At 38.6% G+C, this 14,607-nt stretch overlaps 1 protein-coding gene across 1 annotated transcript; it reads left to right on the plus strand.

The window, feature by feature from the left end:
• Positions 1-1,981: 1,981 nt before the first annotated feature.
• Positions 1,982-12,845, plus strand: mcfd2 (multiple coagulation factor deficiency 2, ER cargo receptor complex subunit). The gene is made up of 4 exons (XM_051919235.1): positions 1,982-2,121; positions 4,906-5,088; positions 9,100-9,259; positions 10,571-12,845. The coding sequence occupies exons 2-4, from the start codon at positions 4,955-4,957 to the stop codon at positions 10,700-10,702; spliced, it is 426 nt and encodes a 141-aa protein (XP_051775195.1). The 5' UTR covers positions 1,982-2,121; positions 4,906-4,954; the 3' UTR covers positions 10,703-12,845.
• The last annotated feature ends 1,762 nt before the right edge of the window (positions 12,846-14,607 follow it).

Here is a 14,607-nt window from a genome sequence, read left to right on the forward strand (position 1 = left end):
GTTTTTTTTTTTTTTTTAATCAATCCTCCTCTCGCCCGCCCACCTCCACATCCCCTTTGCTTGTGAACTGCCGCTCCGTCCCCGCTATTAGCATGTGCAGCCCCCTCTCAACCGTATACCTCCCCATACTCCTTGCTGCTGTATTAAGCTGCTACGCCCCCGCTATTACCATGTACAGCCCCCTCTCGAAAGCCCACCTCCCCATACTCTTTGCTTGTGAACTCCGCTCTGCCTCGTCCCCGCTATTAGCTTGTTCAGCATCGAGTGATCGGCAATATCCCGCTCCGCACATCTCCCCTCGCCACTTGCGATCCTGCTTCTAAAGTATTTGCCCACCTGCCCGCTCGTCCCTTGCCATCTCTGCTGATCATTTGATCCGCCTGTGCCTGTAGATCTGCGGCTGTCGTCTCACAATGTCATGCAAGATGACAGCCGGGCGCTCAACTAAATTAGCCGGGCGCTAAAAGACGCTAGGGAGAACACTACCATGTGTCTGTGGTTTTCCTTTCAGCAACAAGATATGCATATTAGGTTAACTTGCAACTTTAATTTGACCCATATAAATAAGTGTGGGCATGTGTGATAATGTGCTTTGCAAAAGCCTGGCATCACATTTACTGGAGCAATGCTGTCAAAACAGACCTGCCTGCCTGCAATCCTACAGTGGGACTAAGCAGGTCTGAATAGATAAACTGTTCACTTCTACTCTCTTTTGTCTAATGTCAGATTAGAATTAAAACCTTAAAACAATGACATTAAAAACCACGTAATAATAATAATGCTGAAAATCAAAGAAGAGGGAAAATGCTTTGTCATTGCATCATCAAACATCTGACTTAAGGTAAGCGCGATTTAGGAGTTCAACACTCAAATAATATACTGTAACATAATACAACCATAATCTAAAGAGGGAAACTCATCATCTTGACCATGGTGCGTTGTGATGATTTGCTCTTTAAAATGCAGACAGATTAATGAAATCATGTTGTATTTGGCACAATCAGGAAATGAAACTAAGCATTAATTTAATTTTAGTTTGCATAGCACTGTTATTAGTCTGAAAAGACAAGGTGCAATCTAGACAAAATTAAAAGATAAATGTTAGGCTAAATCAAATTCTATTCCAGTACAGTCACATTCTTATTTTTAACAAGCTGCTATTACATTAAAAAAACTGTTACTTTGCCAATGACTGGCAAATTAAGTACTTTACCTACAGCACAAGGCTGTCACAGTCTATTTAATAAAGATAGATAAAATAAAGCAATTCTTATGCTTGATGACGAAGTGACAAATGGGCAAGTGTTAAAATGGACACCCTAATATACGGTGGATACGTATGAGTATGAAGGGAAGTTGTGTACTGTTAAGAATGAGTCCCAAAAGACGCTTCACAACAGAATGCGTCTCGTTCACAGTTAATCCCTGCCTTGCGCCAACTGCTAGGAGAAGGGTCTAGGTGCAGGACATAGATCAGGTAATGGCCACATCAGTCACAAAACGCCTTTTGAGTTAGATAACCCTCCTAACAACCCTAATCTTAACCATAGTGTAACGGAGCCCTAATGTTAATCATAGTCTAATATGATGGATGTTACGTGACTGACGTTGAGGGCGTTTCGTGATGTTGGGGCATTACACGACTAATCCAATAGGTACTGCGGTCACCTTACACTCTGTTGAGTGCTATGGGGATATTCACTGCACAGGCTCCATGCGACTCAGGACTGGGAAGAGCGCCGTATTTCACACATACAATGCCATTCAAGAATAAACTGTAAATTAACCACCGCAACACCACTATCTCACTAACCTTTTAAAACTAAAAAAAAAAAAAAAAAAAACTCCCACGCGACAAACACCAACTGGCCACAAGCTGTCCTCTGCCTACCTCCGCTCAAGCTGCTGCAGGCTGCAGCTTTGTTAATCGACGTGGAATTTAGAACGGCGGGCTCCGCCCCCACGTGGTGCAGCACGCCTGCCAATCACAGAAGACGTTCCTGAACTGTAGTTCAAAGGTCGCATATCGACAAGGTAACGGAGTGCAGAGAGAACTGGAGTGGAATAAAATCGGCGAAGAGTATCTTGTCAAGTAGAAACGGCACAAAGGATAATCTGTTGCTTCAGGTAAAATCGATGGGAATTAAATCAGCCGCCTGTCGTGTAACTTTTACATTTTACTAATACTATCATTAGTAAGAACCCTTCCATCGAGGAGATGAAAAGTGGCTAACAGCTGTTGGCGTGTTGTATTTAGGAGATTACTGGTATTTACTTTGGCGCAAAACGGCTTACCTTGTTTAACGTTAGACTCGTTTTCTTTTGTTGGAGGCGTCTGGGAGTGCTAGCGAAAGCTTGTTAAAGACTCGTGTCGTATGTTGCTTCTCTCAAGTGTGGTGTAGACCGTGATATGGTTTGTGATGCGATATAATCTGGTCTTCCATTTTCTTAACTCGCTTTCCAAGGGCAGTGTCGCAGGGAAGGTGGAGCCCACCCCAGCCATCGTCTGCCGAAAGCAGGAACAATCCCAGGACAGGGCGCCAGTCAATCGCAAGGTGAACGCACACATATATATTAGGAGGCAATTTAACAACGCAATTCAACTAACCACATCTGTCTTTTATGTGGATCTTGCATTATCAGCAAATTAAATGGGGTTTTGCAGAAATGTGTTCCAATAATTGGGGGGAAAAAATAGAAAATGGAAACATGGGATTGGTTAAATAAAAGAAAATAAACGATAATATACAGTTTGGACGTATCACAATATAAAAGTAGTCAAGGAAGCGTCCAAAAATTATCATTGAAGAATATCAGATGCTGAAAGCTGAACATGAATGAGATTTTCAGTCTGATTTAGAATGCAAAGACTGTCAGTGTCTGTAAATCCAGTGTAGGTGGAACAAAATAAATTATCAATCTGCCAACATTCAACAGTGGTGAAAGGCATCAGAATGTTATTCTTGGTGTACATAACTATATGTATTTTTATGCATGCACACCAAAAATATAACATGCACAATGCACGTTTTTCAATATTTGTCAATATTGTATTATGTTTAAATACTTTGAGTATGTTTGTGGATTTGTGATGAAAACTAACTCAGATATTAAGAGAATGCAGATTTCACATGGACAACTACTGGGTGCATTATTCACACTAATGTCACTGGCAATATGAGGCAGCAGGGCTTATCACTGTGACCCTGTGACGTTCTGTGCTATAAAGTGTGCAGTGTTTTAAATCCCTTGACGTGTGTGTGTATATGTATGTGTGTCTATATATAATACAGATAAGTATTTCTATAAGAGTCCAATTAAGTAAAGGCTTATTTAATTTTGACATGATTGTGTTTGATCTCCCAAGCTGCACCGTTTGGCAGTGATCAGGATTTCTGCATTACTGCTGCAGGAGACTGGTCATTGATTCCCAACTGGGTCACCATCTGTGTGGAGTTTGTTTAATTTCCCCACAATCAAGTTGCTTTTTTAGACTTGTGAGTGGTTTTTGGAATGGGCCCAGCTTTTGAGCTATGTTATACTGTCACTTTCTGAACTTTGTGCTCTCTGCAGTGAACTGCTCTCTTGTGGTGCTGATATGACAAATCCACCTCACTGTATCAATACAATGTTTATTTCATACAGCCTAAACCCTTCACAATGATTCATACTCTTTGGGGTACATGAACTGGTGTCCTGCCTTTTGTGGTTAAAAGTAAAATGCAGCCACTTGAACCAAAGAGACCAATTTACACATAAGTGTGAAAGTTAAATGAGTCCATTGGAAGAGGAACATGTGTCATGTTATATTTGAGCACCATTTCCAGCTACATTGCATTCTTCACATCTTCTTACATGCAGAGCATAATTCTAGATTGGCCCAGTATTTGGTAGTTTACACGCGTGTGTATAAATTTGCATTTTGGTGGCATTTCTCTGCTGCCAACATTTGTTTCAGCTGTTGAAGGCCCTGAACTAGAAACACAAGCTATAAGAAAATGTTTGGCAATGTGGTGCTATTACGCAAGATTACACTTTTCATATTTGGCATGTGTGACCTGAAGTGAACAATTGTGATAAACGTACTGAGCAGAAAATTTTATTAACTATGTATCTCTGCATACAATAAATAGGAAGACCTTTATTATGTTTTAAGAAAATAAGCCAAAGCTAAAACATACTTGTTGTTTGATTTTGGTGTTGTACAGTAAACAAGTTTTATTGAAAATAAAAACAAAAAAAAACACTTTAGCATTTCACTTACCTTAAATAATTAAAGCTTTTGATTCATCAGCCATGAAAATATCCTAAATATGTTTTGTTTATCGTTTAGATTTAGTAACAAAACATCTACATTAACTACATGGCTTATCTAGTTCAAACTTTTCCTTCTCTCTTCTCATTTACCATTTATCTTGCTGAGAGTGCATTCATTTTAGGGTAAGTCTTTGAAAGACCATAAGATTCATTCATTCATGACTCGGGCGCTGCTGCGAGTGGCAGCCTATCCAGCAGCTGCATGTAATGTGAATTTCCCTTTGGGATTAATAAAGTATCTATCTATCTAGATGTCCACACCAATTGAATGAATAATGGATTTGTTTGGATTGGAATGGATGTTTCTATTAAATATCTTTTGTATCACACAAATATCAATGAAAAATATGTATTTTCTGTATTCTTTTCAAATTAGTATGCCAAATGCTTTATAGTCTGCAAAACAGTTGATCTCTTTAAAAGTCAGCTGCCCGTTTTTTTGTCTCTGCTGCAGGAACAGTCTGAAACTGCAGTCGCATGCGTGTTTGCTTTAATGTAACTAATGACAAGCTGACTGGTTTTATCTATTTATTTTGTAATTTTTTTCTTACAGCGTACTAATGATTGTCTTTTTTTTCTTTTTTACACCTTCAGGTATCTCATATTGCTACGTGTTCACAAATTCAAAAGCAGAGTCATGTTTGCCCCATTGCTCTATATGTCTTGCCTTCTGTCCGTCTTGAGCAGCACCACTGCACATCCTGAGGTGGAAATTGCAGAGGGAGTCCGACCTAATATGAGACTTGACAAAAATATGGTCCAGGATAAGGAGTAAGTGTTATTTTTGTCATCAAATTTTAATTTCACTGTTTTCAATGCAAAGTGTAAAATAAATGCTAAATTAAAAATTACATAAGCATGAGTTTCCCCAACCTCCATTTTCCATACTTTTAAGATGATTCAAGGTAATCTGATATCTTTCTGCCAGGCTCATTTTGTTTACATGCATACATACATATCAAACATGCCTAATTAATTTTTGAGCACACAAGGCTGATGTCAGACTTGGTAGCACAGGGCACAGGCAGTAACTAACTTTAATAGTAATGTCATTCCATTGTAAGGCACAATCATACACACTCTTGCTGTCTGATACTGGAGCAGTCTGTGAGAAAGATCCATTCAAACGAGTAGAGAGGGACTTATTTGGCCAGGATTTGAACCCAAGATATTAGAACTTTGGACCTCCAGAGCTATCCTTCCAATGCTCTGTTTTATGAGCTGTATATAATATCTCATATATGTTTTATTGATGCAATCTACCAAAAAACATTTAATTTTGGTGCAATTGTAAAAACATTGATTTTGTAACTACCTAAGGTTAGTATGTTTCTCATAACTCCTTTTAGTATGGTACATTTAAGTGTTCATTTGTAATTAAATGGTTGACATCCACTCCACATTCAAAGGAGAATAAATGGAGATTGACACCAAATTTCCATTTGTTATGCCAACCACACATTTGCAAAAATGCGACAATTAAGTAGTATTTTTAGAACAAGTATATTTGTGGATAGATACATGGATACAGTGCATCCGGAAAGTATTCACAGCGCATCACGTTTTCCACATTTTTGCTATGTTACACCCTTATTCCAAAATGGATTAAATTCATTTATTTCCTCAGAATTCTACACACAACACCCCATAATGACAACGTGAAAAAAGTTTACTTGAGGTTTTTGCAAATTTATTAAAAATAAACTGAGAAAGCACATGTACATAAGTACTCACAGCCTTTGCCATGAAGCTCAAAATTGAGCTCAGGTGCATCCTGTTTCCCCTGATCATTCTTGAGATGTTTCTGCAGCTTAATTGGAGTCCACCTGTGGTAAATTCAGTTGATTGGACATGATTTGAAAAGGCACACACCTGTCTATATAAGGTCCTACAGTTGACAGTTCATGTCAGAGCACAAACCAAGCATGAAGTCAAAGGAATTGTCTGTAGACCTCCGAGACAGGATTGTCTCGAGGCACAAAATCTGGGGAAGGTTACAGAAAAATTTCTGTTACTTTGAAGGTCACATTGAGCACAGTAGCCTCCATCATCTGTAAGTGGAAGAAGTTCGAAACCACCAGGACCCTTCCTAGAGCTGGCCGACCATCTAAACTGAGCGATCGGGGGAGAAGAGCCTTAGTCAGGGAGGTGACCAAGAACCCGATGGTCACTCTGTCAGAGCTCCAGAGGTCCTCTGTGGAGAGAGGAGAACCTTCCAGAAGGACAACCATCTCTCCAGCAATCAGGCCTGTATGGTAGAGTGGCCAGACGGAAGCCACTCCTTAGTAAAAGGCACATGGCAGCTCGCCTGGAGTTTGCCAAAAGGCACCTGAAGGACTCTCAGACCATGAGAAAGAAAATTATCTGGTCTGAAGAGACAAAGATTGAACTCTTTGGTGTGAATGCCAGGCGTCACGCTTGGAGGAAACCTGGCACCATCCCTACAGTGAAGCATAGTGGTGGCAGCATCATGTTGTGGGGATGTTTTTCAGTGGCAGGGACTGGGAGACTAGTCAGGATAAAGGGAAAGATGACTGCAGCAATGTACAGAGACATCCTGGATGAAAACCTGCTCCAGAGCGCTCTTGACCTCAGACTGGGGCGACGGTTCATCTTTCAGCAGGACAACGACCCTAAACACACAGCCAGGATTTCAAAGGAGTAGCTTCAGGACAACTCTGTGAATGTCCTTGAGTGGCCCAGCCAGAGCCCAGACTTGAATCCGATTGAACATCTCTGGAGAGATCTTAAAATGGCTGTGCACCGACGCTTCCAATCCAACTTGATGGAGCTTGAGAGGTGCTGCAAAGAGGAATGGGCGAAACTGTCCAAGGATAGGTGTGCCAAGCTTGTGGCATCATATTCAAAAAGACTTGAGGCTGTAATTGCTGCCAAAGGTGCACTGACAAAGTATTGAGCAAAGGCTTTGAATACTTCTGTACATGTGATTTCTCAGTTTTTTTATTTTTAATAAATTTGCAAAAACCTCAAGTAAACTTTTTTCACGTTGTCATTATGGGGTGTTGTGTGTAGAATTCTGAGGAAAAAAAATGAATTTAATACATTTTGGAATAAGGCTGTAACATAACAAAATGTGGAAAAAGTGATGCCCTGTGAATACTTTCTGGATGCACTGTAGATACTTTATTAATCCCAAGGGGAACTTCACATACTCCAGCAGCAGCATACTGATACAAAAAACAATATTAAATTAAAGAGTAATAAAAATGCAGGTAAAAACAGACAATAACTTTTGAATAATGTTAACGTTTACCCCCCCCAGGTGGAATTGAAGAGTCGCATAGTGTAGGGGAGGAACGATCTCCTCAGTCTGTCAGTGGAGCAGGACATTGACAGCAGTCTGTTGCTGAAGCTGCTCCTCTGTCTGGAGATGACACTGTTTAGTGGATACAGTGGATTCTCCATAATTGATAGGAGCCTGCTCAGCGCACGTCGCTCTGCCACAGATGTCAAACTGTCCAGCTCCATGCCTACAATAGAGCCTGCCTTCCTTACCAGTTTATCCAGGCGTGAGGCGTCCTTCTTCTTTATGCTGCCTCCCCAGCACACCACTGCGTAGAAGAGGGCACTCGCCACAAGCGTCTGAGAGAACATCTGCAGCATCTTATTGCAGATGTTGAAGGACGCCAGTCTTCTAAGGAAGTATAGTCGGCTCTGTCCTCTCTTGCACAGAGAATCAGTATTGGCAGTCCAGTCCAATTTATCATCCAGCTGCACTCCCAGGTATTTATAGGTTTGTACCCTCTGCATACAGTCACCTCTGATGATCACGGGGTCCAGGAGGGGCCTGGGCCTCCTAAAATCCACCACCAGCTCCTTGGTTTTGCTGGTGTTCAGGTGTAGGTGGTTTAGTCGCACCATTTAACAAAGTCCTCGATGAGATTATGGATTCTTAAGTTGCAGTAATTTCCCTTTCAACGTATATCTGTAACAATCTTAAAAAATAACATACATTTTCTTAATCACTTAAGACCATTTACCCATGTCCTAATATATACACACTACAAAGAACTACAAGTATATTGCTTTAAAAGTTACTTTAGATGCTTGTGGGACAATTTATAGTTATGCAATAACAAATAGTGAACTTCAAAATAAAGATGTCTTATTTTTTCCTCTTTCTTTCTTTATATATGTTCAGTTCTTTTAGATGAATGTGTTAAATTCTAAACACGTTAGGGCAGACAATAGGAATCCTTCAAAGCAGATGGCTAATGACTCTTAATTGATCAACTGTAGTTGTGACATCAGTTTCTATCTGGATTTTATTTTATGCTCATTACCCTAGGAATTAGGGAAAATAGATAAAGTTTTTTGTGAAATTCTTAAAGTTGCTTTTCCCATGATGCAATTGGTTCTGACATTTTAATAGCATACATTATGAAAATATCAAGAAAAAGCATAAGAGAAAATATACTTGCAGTCTGATAACTTAAGTTGTTATTTGACAATGTCTAAATATGATGTAGTGAATCTGTTTTCACAGAATTGAAATAATTTGCTGGTGTCATGTACCTCCTGTCGGCCTCGTGTCTCACAGGTGGCGCAGTGGTAGTGCTGCTGCTTTGCAGTAAGGAGACTGTGGAAGATTGTGGGTTCGCTTCCCGGTTCCTCCCTGTGTGGATAGCGCTTTGAGTACTGAGAAAAGCGCTATATAAATGTAATGAATTATTATTATATAAGGCATGTATGAATCATCTGGCTTATTTTTTTTTTAATGAGCTTTTCATTGTTACTTTTGAATTTTTTATGTCAATATAGCCATATTATGGAACATCTGGATGGTGTTATTGACAAACCAGAATCTGATATGTCTCCTCAAGAACTGCAGCTCCATTACTTCAAAATGCATGACTATGATGGAAACAACTTATTGGATGGACTTGAGCTTGCTACAGCTATTGCACATGTGCACAAAGAGGTGAGTTAACTGAATATATCTGTCTCACTGATCAATCTTTTAGTTTTTTATTCAGGTTTTGCGTAGTTTGCACATTTAAACTAGTTTTGGTTAATGCTTTTATTCCTGTAGTTATTGTTAAAATTGTTTGGAAAAGAATGGCTCATAATACATAAAGTAAATAAAGAAAATGTAAATGCAAATTTTATATTTTCTATTGAGGCCAGAAAACTACCAGGTGATTTACACAAGTGTGTATGTTAATTGATTACATAATCTCTCTGGTCCATTAAACTGTGTGCTTATCTTTGCAAGCTACCTCACTGTAAAATATGGTTTGTCTGCTGAAGCTCAAGCATGTGCAGTACTCAAGGAAGTACAGTTTTGTTTGCTGTTGTATGCTTTTTAGGAAACCTAATGTATGCAGCATGATTCTAACTTGAAGAATTATGATTACATACTCTTATGCCATCATATATAAAAATCTGAGAGAGAGGGAGATGTGTCCTTATTTAATTTGTATAGACCTCTACATACATGTTGCATATTTCTGTAAAATGTAGCCACTGTGCTCTAGTCTGCCTTTGCTGAATTGAATTAGAAATAGAATGTTTTTGAAGAACAGGGCATTTTTATTTATTATGAGAGGAAAAACTATTGATACCAGATCTATTCTTTTTGTTTTGTAAAGTTTCAAACTTTCTGGCATAGAATTCTGTTTAACGCCCATGCCTTTCTGACTAATCGTTTGTGAAGGAATAATAACAATTGTTTCATGGAACATCTCAATGACAATCATAAAATAATCTTAGCTAAAATAAGGTTAAGTATTTGCAAAACAAACATACTCTGTGACAGCATCACCTATGCAGACTGTTACAAAAGACAGATAAACAAAAATTAATATATTGTGTCCAATTCAGAGGAATAATGTGCAGCACTAAACCAGTTGTCAAAACACTATGGTGGGATGTGCCAGAGATGCAGACATTAGTGTATTGGGAATGGCAACTGTAAAACTGGCCACCATCCATGAGACTTTAAAAATGAGAATTAGCCATTTAATTTTAATTATATACTTGAGGTGTTGTACATTGAAGCAGAATTAACATAATTCATGAAATGACTTTAAAGTCCCCCAAATAAAAGTGCTTTGAAATGCTGGAAATAAATGTACATTTTTACAGTCTTCTGATTATTACTTTTTTGCAAGTGTCATCGAATTTGATTATAGCAGATTTTTAACACATAGTATGTCTCGTGTCAAGAAGACGTTTAGTTTTTATAGTGTATTTTGAAACGTCTTTTTTAATTTTTTTTAATCTCTTTCAGGAGGGTGGAGGCCACAACCCACCAATGAAAGAGGAAGACCTAGTTAGCCTTATTGATGATGTTCTCCGAGATGATGACAAAAACAATGATGGATATATTGACTATGCAGAATTTGCAAAGTCATTGGAGTAAACTTTATTATTTCAGATTTCATGAATCTAATAAATCATTTTACTGTTCCAATATTTGAAGCAGTTTTTCACTTGATCCTTTTAACAGATATGAAAATTTTTGATATTCTGTTGGTAAAGGAATTAAAGTGACCTGCTGCTTTATTTTGCACTACAGGGTCTAGAATGTTCAATAGCTAATTTGCACACACCATCTACTTTACTCCCTTTTGTAAAAGGAGTCACCAAGGTGTGTAGTGTGGTGCATTGTCTCATGTCAAAGTATACTACACTCTCATTTAAAAAGATAACTCGGATGAACTTGTTGGAATTAAGAGAAGTCAAAAAGAAACAAAGTTCTTGAAGTGGAGACAATGTAATTTGATAAAGAAGCTGCTTAAATGTTTACTGCCGTTCAAAATGAAGTGCAGCCAGACTAACGTAATTAAATCCATAGTTCACATTTTGACTGGGTTTTCCAACATTGTAATTACCTTTATTATTTACATCTAAAGTATGATCAGTTGGTTCCTGCTTTGCTGCCTCAATCATTTCCATGCATCCATCCACCCCAGTTCATATTATAAAGAAAAATCTTCTGTTACACTCATAGCTTCCCAACAGACTGCCATACCCCACTTAACACTTTAGCATTAGACCAATTTTTTTCTTGCCTTCTTAAACTGTGAAATCTTGTATCATGCCATACTTGCAGTATCAAATGTGATTTCTGCTTACCAAGGACCCTCCTGGAAGCCTTGGAACTTTTCCTGAGTTGGAATCTCTGTGGCTTTGTTCTCAAGTGTCATTCTTTTATACAGTATCTGTTTTCCAAATCTACCAGCCTTAGGCATTTTTTATCATACAGTTTGTCCTGATTCCTAAGTAAGTTTTGTGGGCTATTATGTTAATCCACTCCTGAGTTCAGTGGATAAACCCTTGCTGCCAATTCTATGTTGTTAAAATAGCTTCTTAGAAATGTTGACTTTTGTGAAATTTGGAATGTATTTAACACTTTACTTTGCCGCTTGTGTTCATTTTTGGAAGTCTGTTTCTTCTGGTAGCTGTTCGCCATGTGCTAAGTACAGTTTTTGCTTTTGTGCAGACATGTTTTCAAAAATAGATGACATTCTAAAAGAATGTATATGCTTAGTATTTTTGAAAACAATTTGTACATTTTAGTAACAGCAGTGGTGGTGCAGTGTAAAGGTTAAGTGATGTTGAGCATACTCAAGTGATATTTGAAAATCAGAATTAATTTTAGGCTTTGTGATCGGCCACTCCTCTTTGTTTTGTACATTAAATTGACTAAAGGGGAAAGCGAACGATGCTGTTGATTTGCAAGGAAAGAATTCAAACTTTGCCGTTAAAAATATGTTATAGTTTTACAATCAAATAATGTTTTACACTTAACACTGTCTTGGAAATTGAAATCTTAAATTTTGTAATGGCTAAGCTGCCGTTGTTTAGGATAAGTTGGTTGAAATATATTTAAGCTTTGGCGTAAGATTTGTCATTTTTAAAGTAAAAGTATAACACCAATGGTGCCAACACAGTTGTATTTGTCAAACCAATGATAGTGATAAAGTATGAATTGATATCCATCCATTCATTCATTCATTCATTGTCTGATTCACCTTTCAAATTCAGAACCTCCCAGCATGGATTGCCAGTGCATCACGGAAACCCCTCATGAACACACCCAGGCCAGGCTAAGTTAACCGGTAACTTTAAATGAATCTGTCTAAATTACAGACACAGGGACTAGTAAAAACCGTGGCATCCCTAATTCTAAATGCATATTGTTTCATCATGAGAAGTTTATATCTAGGTCACATAATTCAGCTTGCTGCCTACTTTTTCCATTTGTTTCTTAATTTTAAATGGGGAAAAAAAAAGTTGTTGCCTGATTCAAAGCCACCTGCAATTTTTTTGGGTGTAATATGGTGTGTATGACTGCTAAAGAGTTTTTTTTACAATTTTAATCAGATGTATATTTTATAAATACATTGCATTTATAAAAATACAAAAATTAAAGAATTTTAAAATATTTTGAATAGGTACATTTCTATGTAGTAAATATGTAAGTAAAACTGTGAGCCATGTACATTAAATGTGAACAATTGTGCATAATTTTCTGTGTATTAAAAATGTTTGTTCCAGCATGCAGCCTGCCTTTGTATTTTCCTTTGCTTTCCTGTAGTGGGGACATCTTGGAGCATTTCCTCAGAGTAAAGGTTGGTATTCTTTAAATACAAACTTTGATAGGTTGTTTTTTTTTTTTTTTGGGAGGCATTGATGATTCAACCCTGGAAAGATTTAATCTCCCTGGATACCAATTGGGGGGGAAAAAAACGCTTGGGGTGATAATCCAGTGGAACATTGCTTTATAAGATGAAGCCTCTCTGTTTGATATATTGGTTAGATTTCTGTTTATTAAACATTGTAGCTTAATTTGGCTCTGCTAGTGTGTGTCACGTGTGTTTTATTTTATTTTTATATATATATATATAATATAACTTCCAATAGAGGATACACAAATGGAAGACTATAATCAAAGTCTGGGATTCCAGTTCCTGCAGTTTTGTATGAAGTCAAGTGAGGGAGTGAATGACTTGTACCCTTTGTGTAAAACATTAGCTGAGCCTAAATTTGTGAATAAGTTGGGCGGTAGCACCAAATAATGGAAGACAGTTGTTTTACTCCTGACCAGTGTGGCGGACGGCCGGAGACCTTACCCAGCTGGGACGACCCGAGTATGGAAGGACTGGGGCAGAGGGTGTTTTCAGGTTTTTCTCCCGCAGAGGGCAGCTTCCTTGGCTAGCAGCAGGGCCGGGGTAATGAGCATGAATTCTCAACCCTGCTGGGGCCTGTGGCCACTGCCAGGGGTCACCTGGACTTTTACAGGGCCCTATTTGGCAGCACTTCCGCCACACCATGAAGTGCTGCCAAATAGGACTCCAGGTGCCCTATAAAAAGGGGCCTGTCCCCACCATTTATGGGCCAGAGTCTGGAGGAAGAGGACAAAGCCTGAGGAGGAGTGGAGGCAGAAGGACTGGCAGCAAAGAAGGGACTGTACTTACTGTGTGTGATGGATATATGTAAATAAATCGGGTGTTGTGTGTAAAACTCATCTCTCTGCCTGTCTGAGTCGGGTTGGGGTGGCTGTATGCACCCTGGGCTTTCACACCATTCAAATACTTTTTTGTGACCTGTTTCATTCAATTTAGGTTTACTTGAGCTGGATGAAAGATGGGAACAAACCCTGGGCAAGTCGGCAGTCTGGTGCTGATCACTCTCATGCACATATCCACGCACCTTCAAAAATGACTCTTCAGTCTGCCTATTTTTAGGCTGTAGAAGGATACCAGCGTACCAGAAGAAAAACCCGCATAGACACAGGGAGAACATGCATTCTTCATATAAATGGTCACCTGGTGCTGTTTTAACAAAATTTATTGGCACCATGTGGTTGCAATGCTGTAATGTGCCGTGCTCCAAATGTTAAAAGTGATTCCTTCTAAATTTAACTGAAAGAAAAACTTTCCAAAAATAATTTTATTTATGGCTTCTTATAAGCAGGTAGACATTTTAATGTAGGCTGTCACATGTTTATTACTGAGGTACATTACAGCATAAAGTAGGTTCTTTTTGTGTGCAACTATCTTCTTACAGCTACTCCTGTTAGGGGCTGCCATAGAAGATCATCTTGTTCCATATCTTCCTGTCCTCTGCCTCTTCCTCTGTCCCACCCATCACCTTCATGTTCTCTCTCACCACATCCATAAACCTTCTCTTAGGCCTTCCTTTTTTTCCTACTGCTTTATAATGGCATTGGAAAAAATGTACACAAAGTGGTTGATTTTAGGTACACATAAATTCTGCCAGAATTCTTCAGGGCCAGGCCTCTGGCAGTGGCTAACCTAT

The sequence above is a fragment of the Erpetoichthys calabaricus genome, chromosome 15 (assembly GCF_900747795.2).
Source record: "Erpetoichthys calabaricus chromosome 15, fErpCal1.3, whole genome shotgun sequence".
Lineage (NCBI taxonomy): Eukaryota > Metazoa > Chordata > Cladistia > Polypteriformes > Polypteridae > Erpetoichthys > Erpetoichthys calabaricus.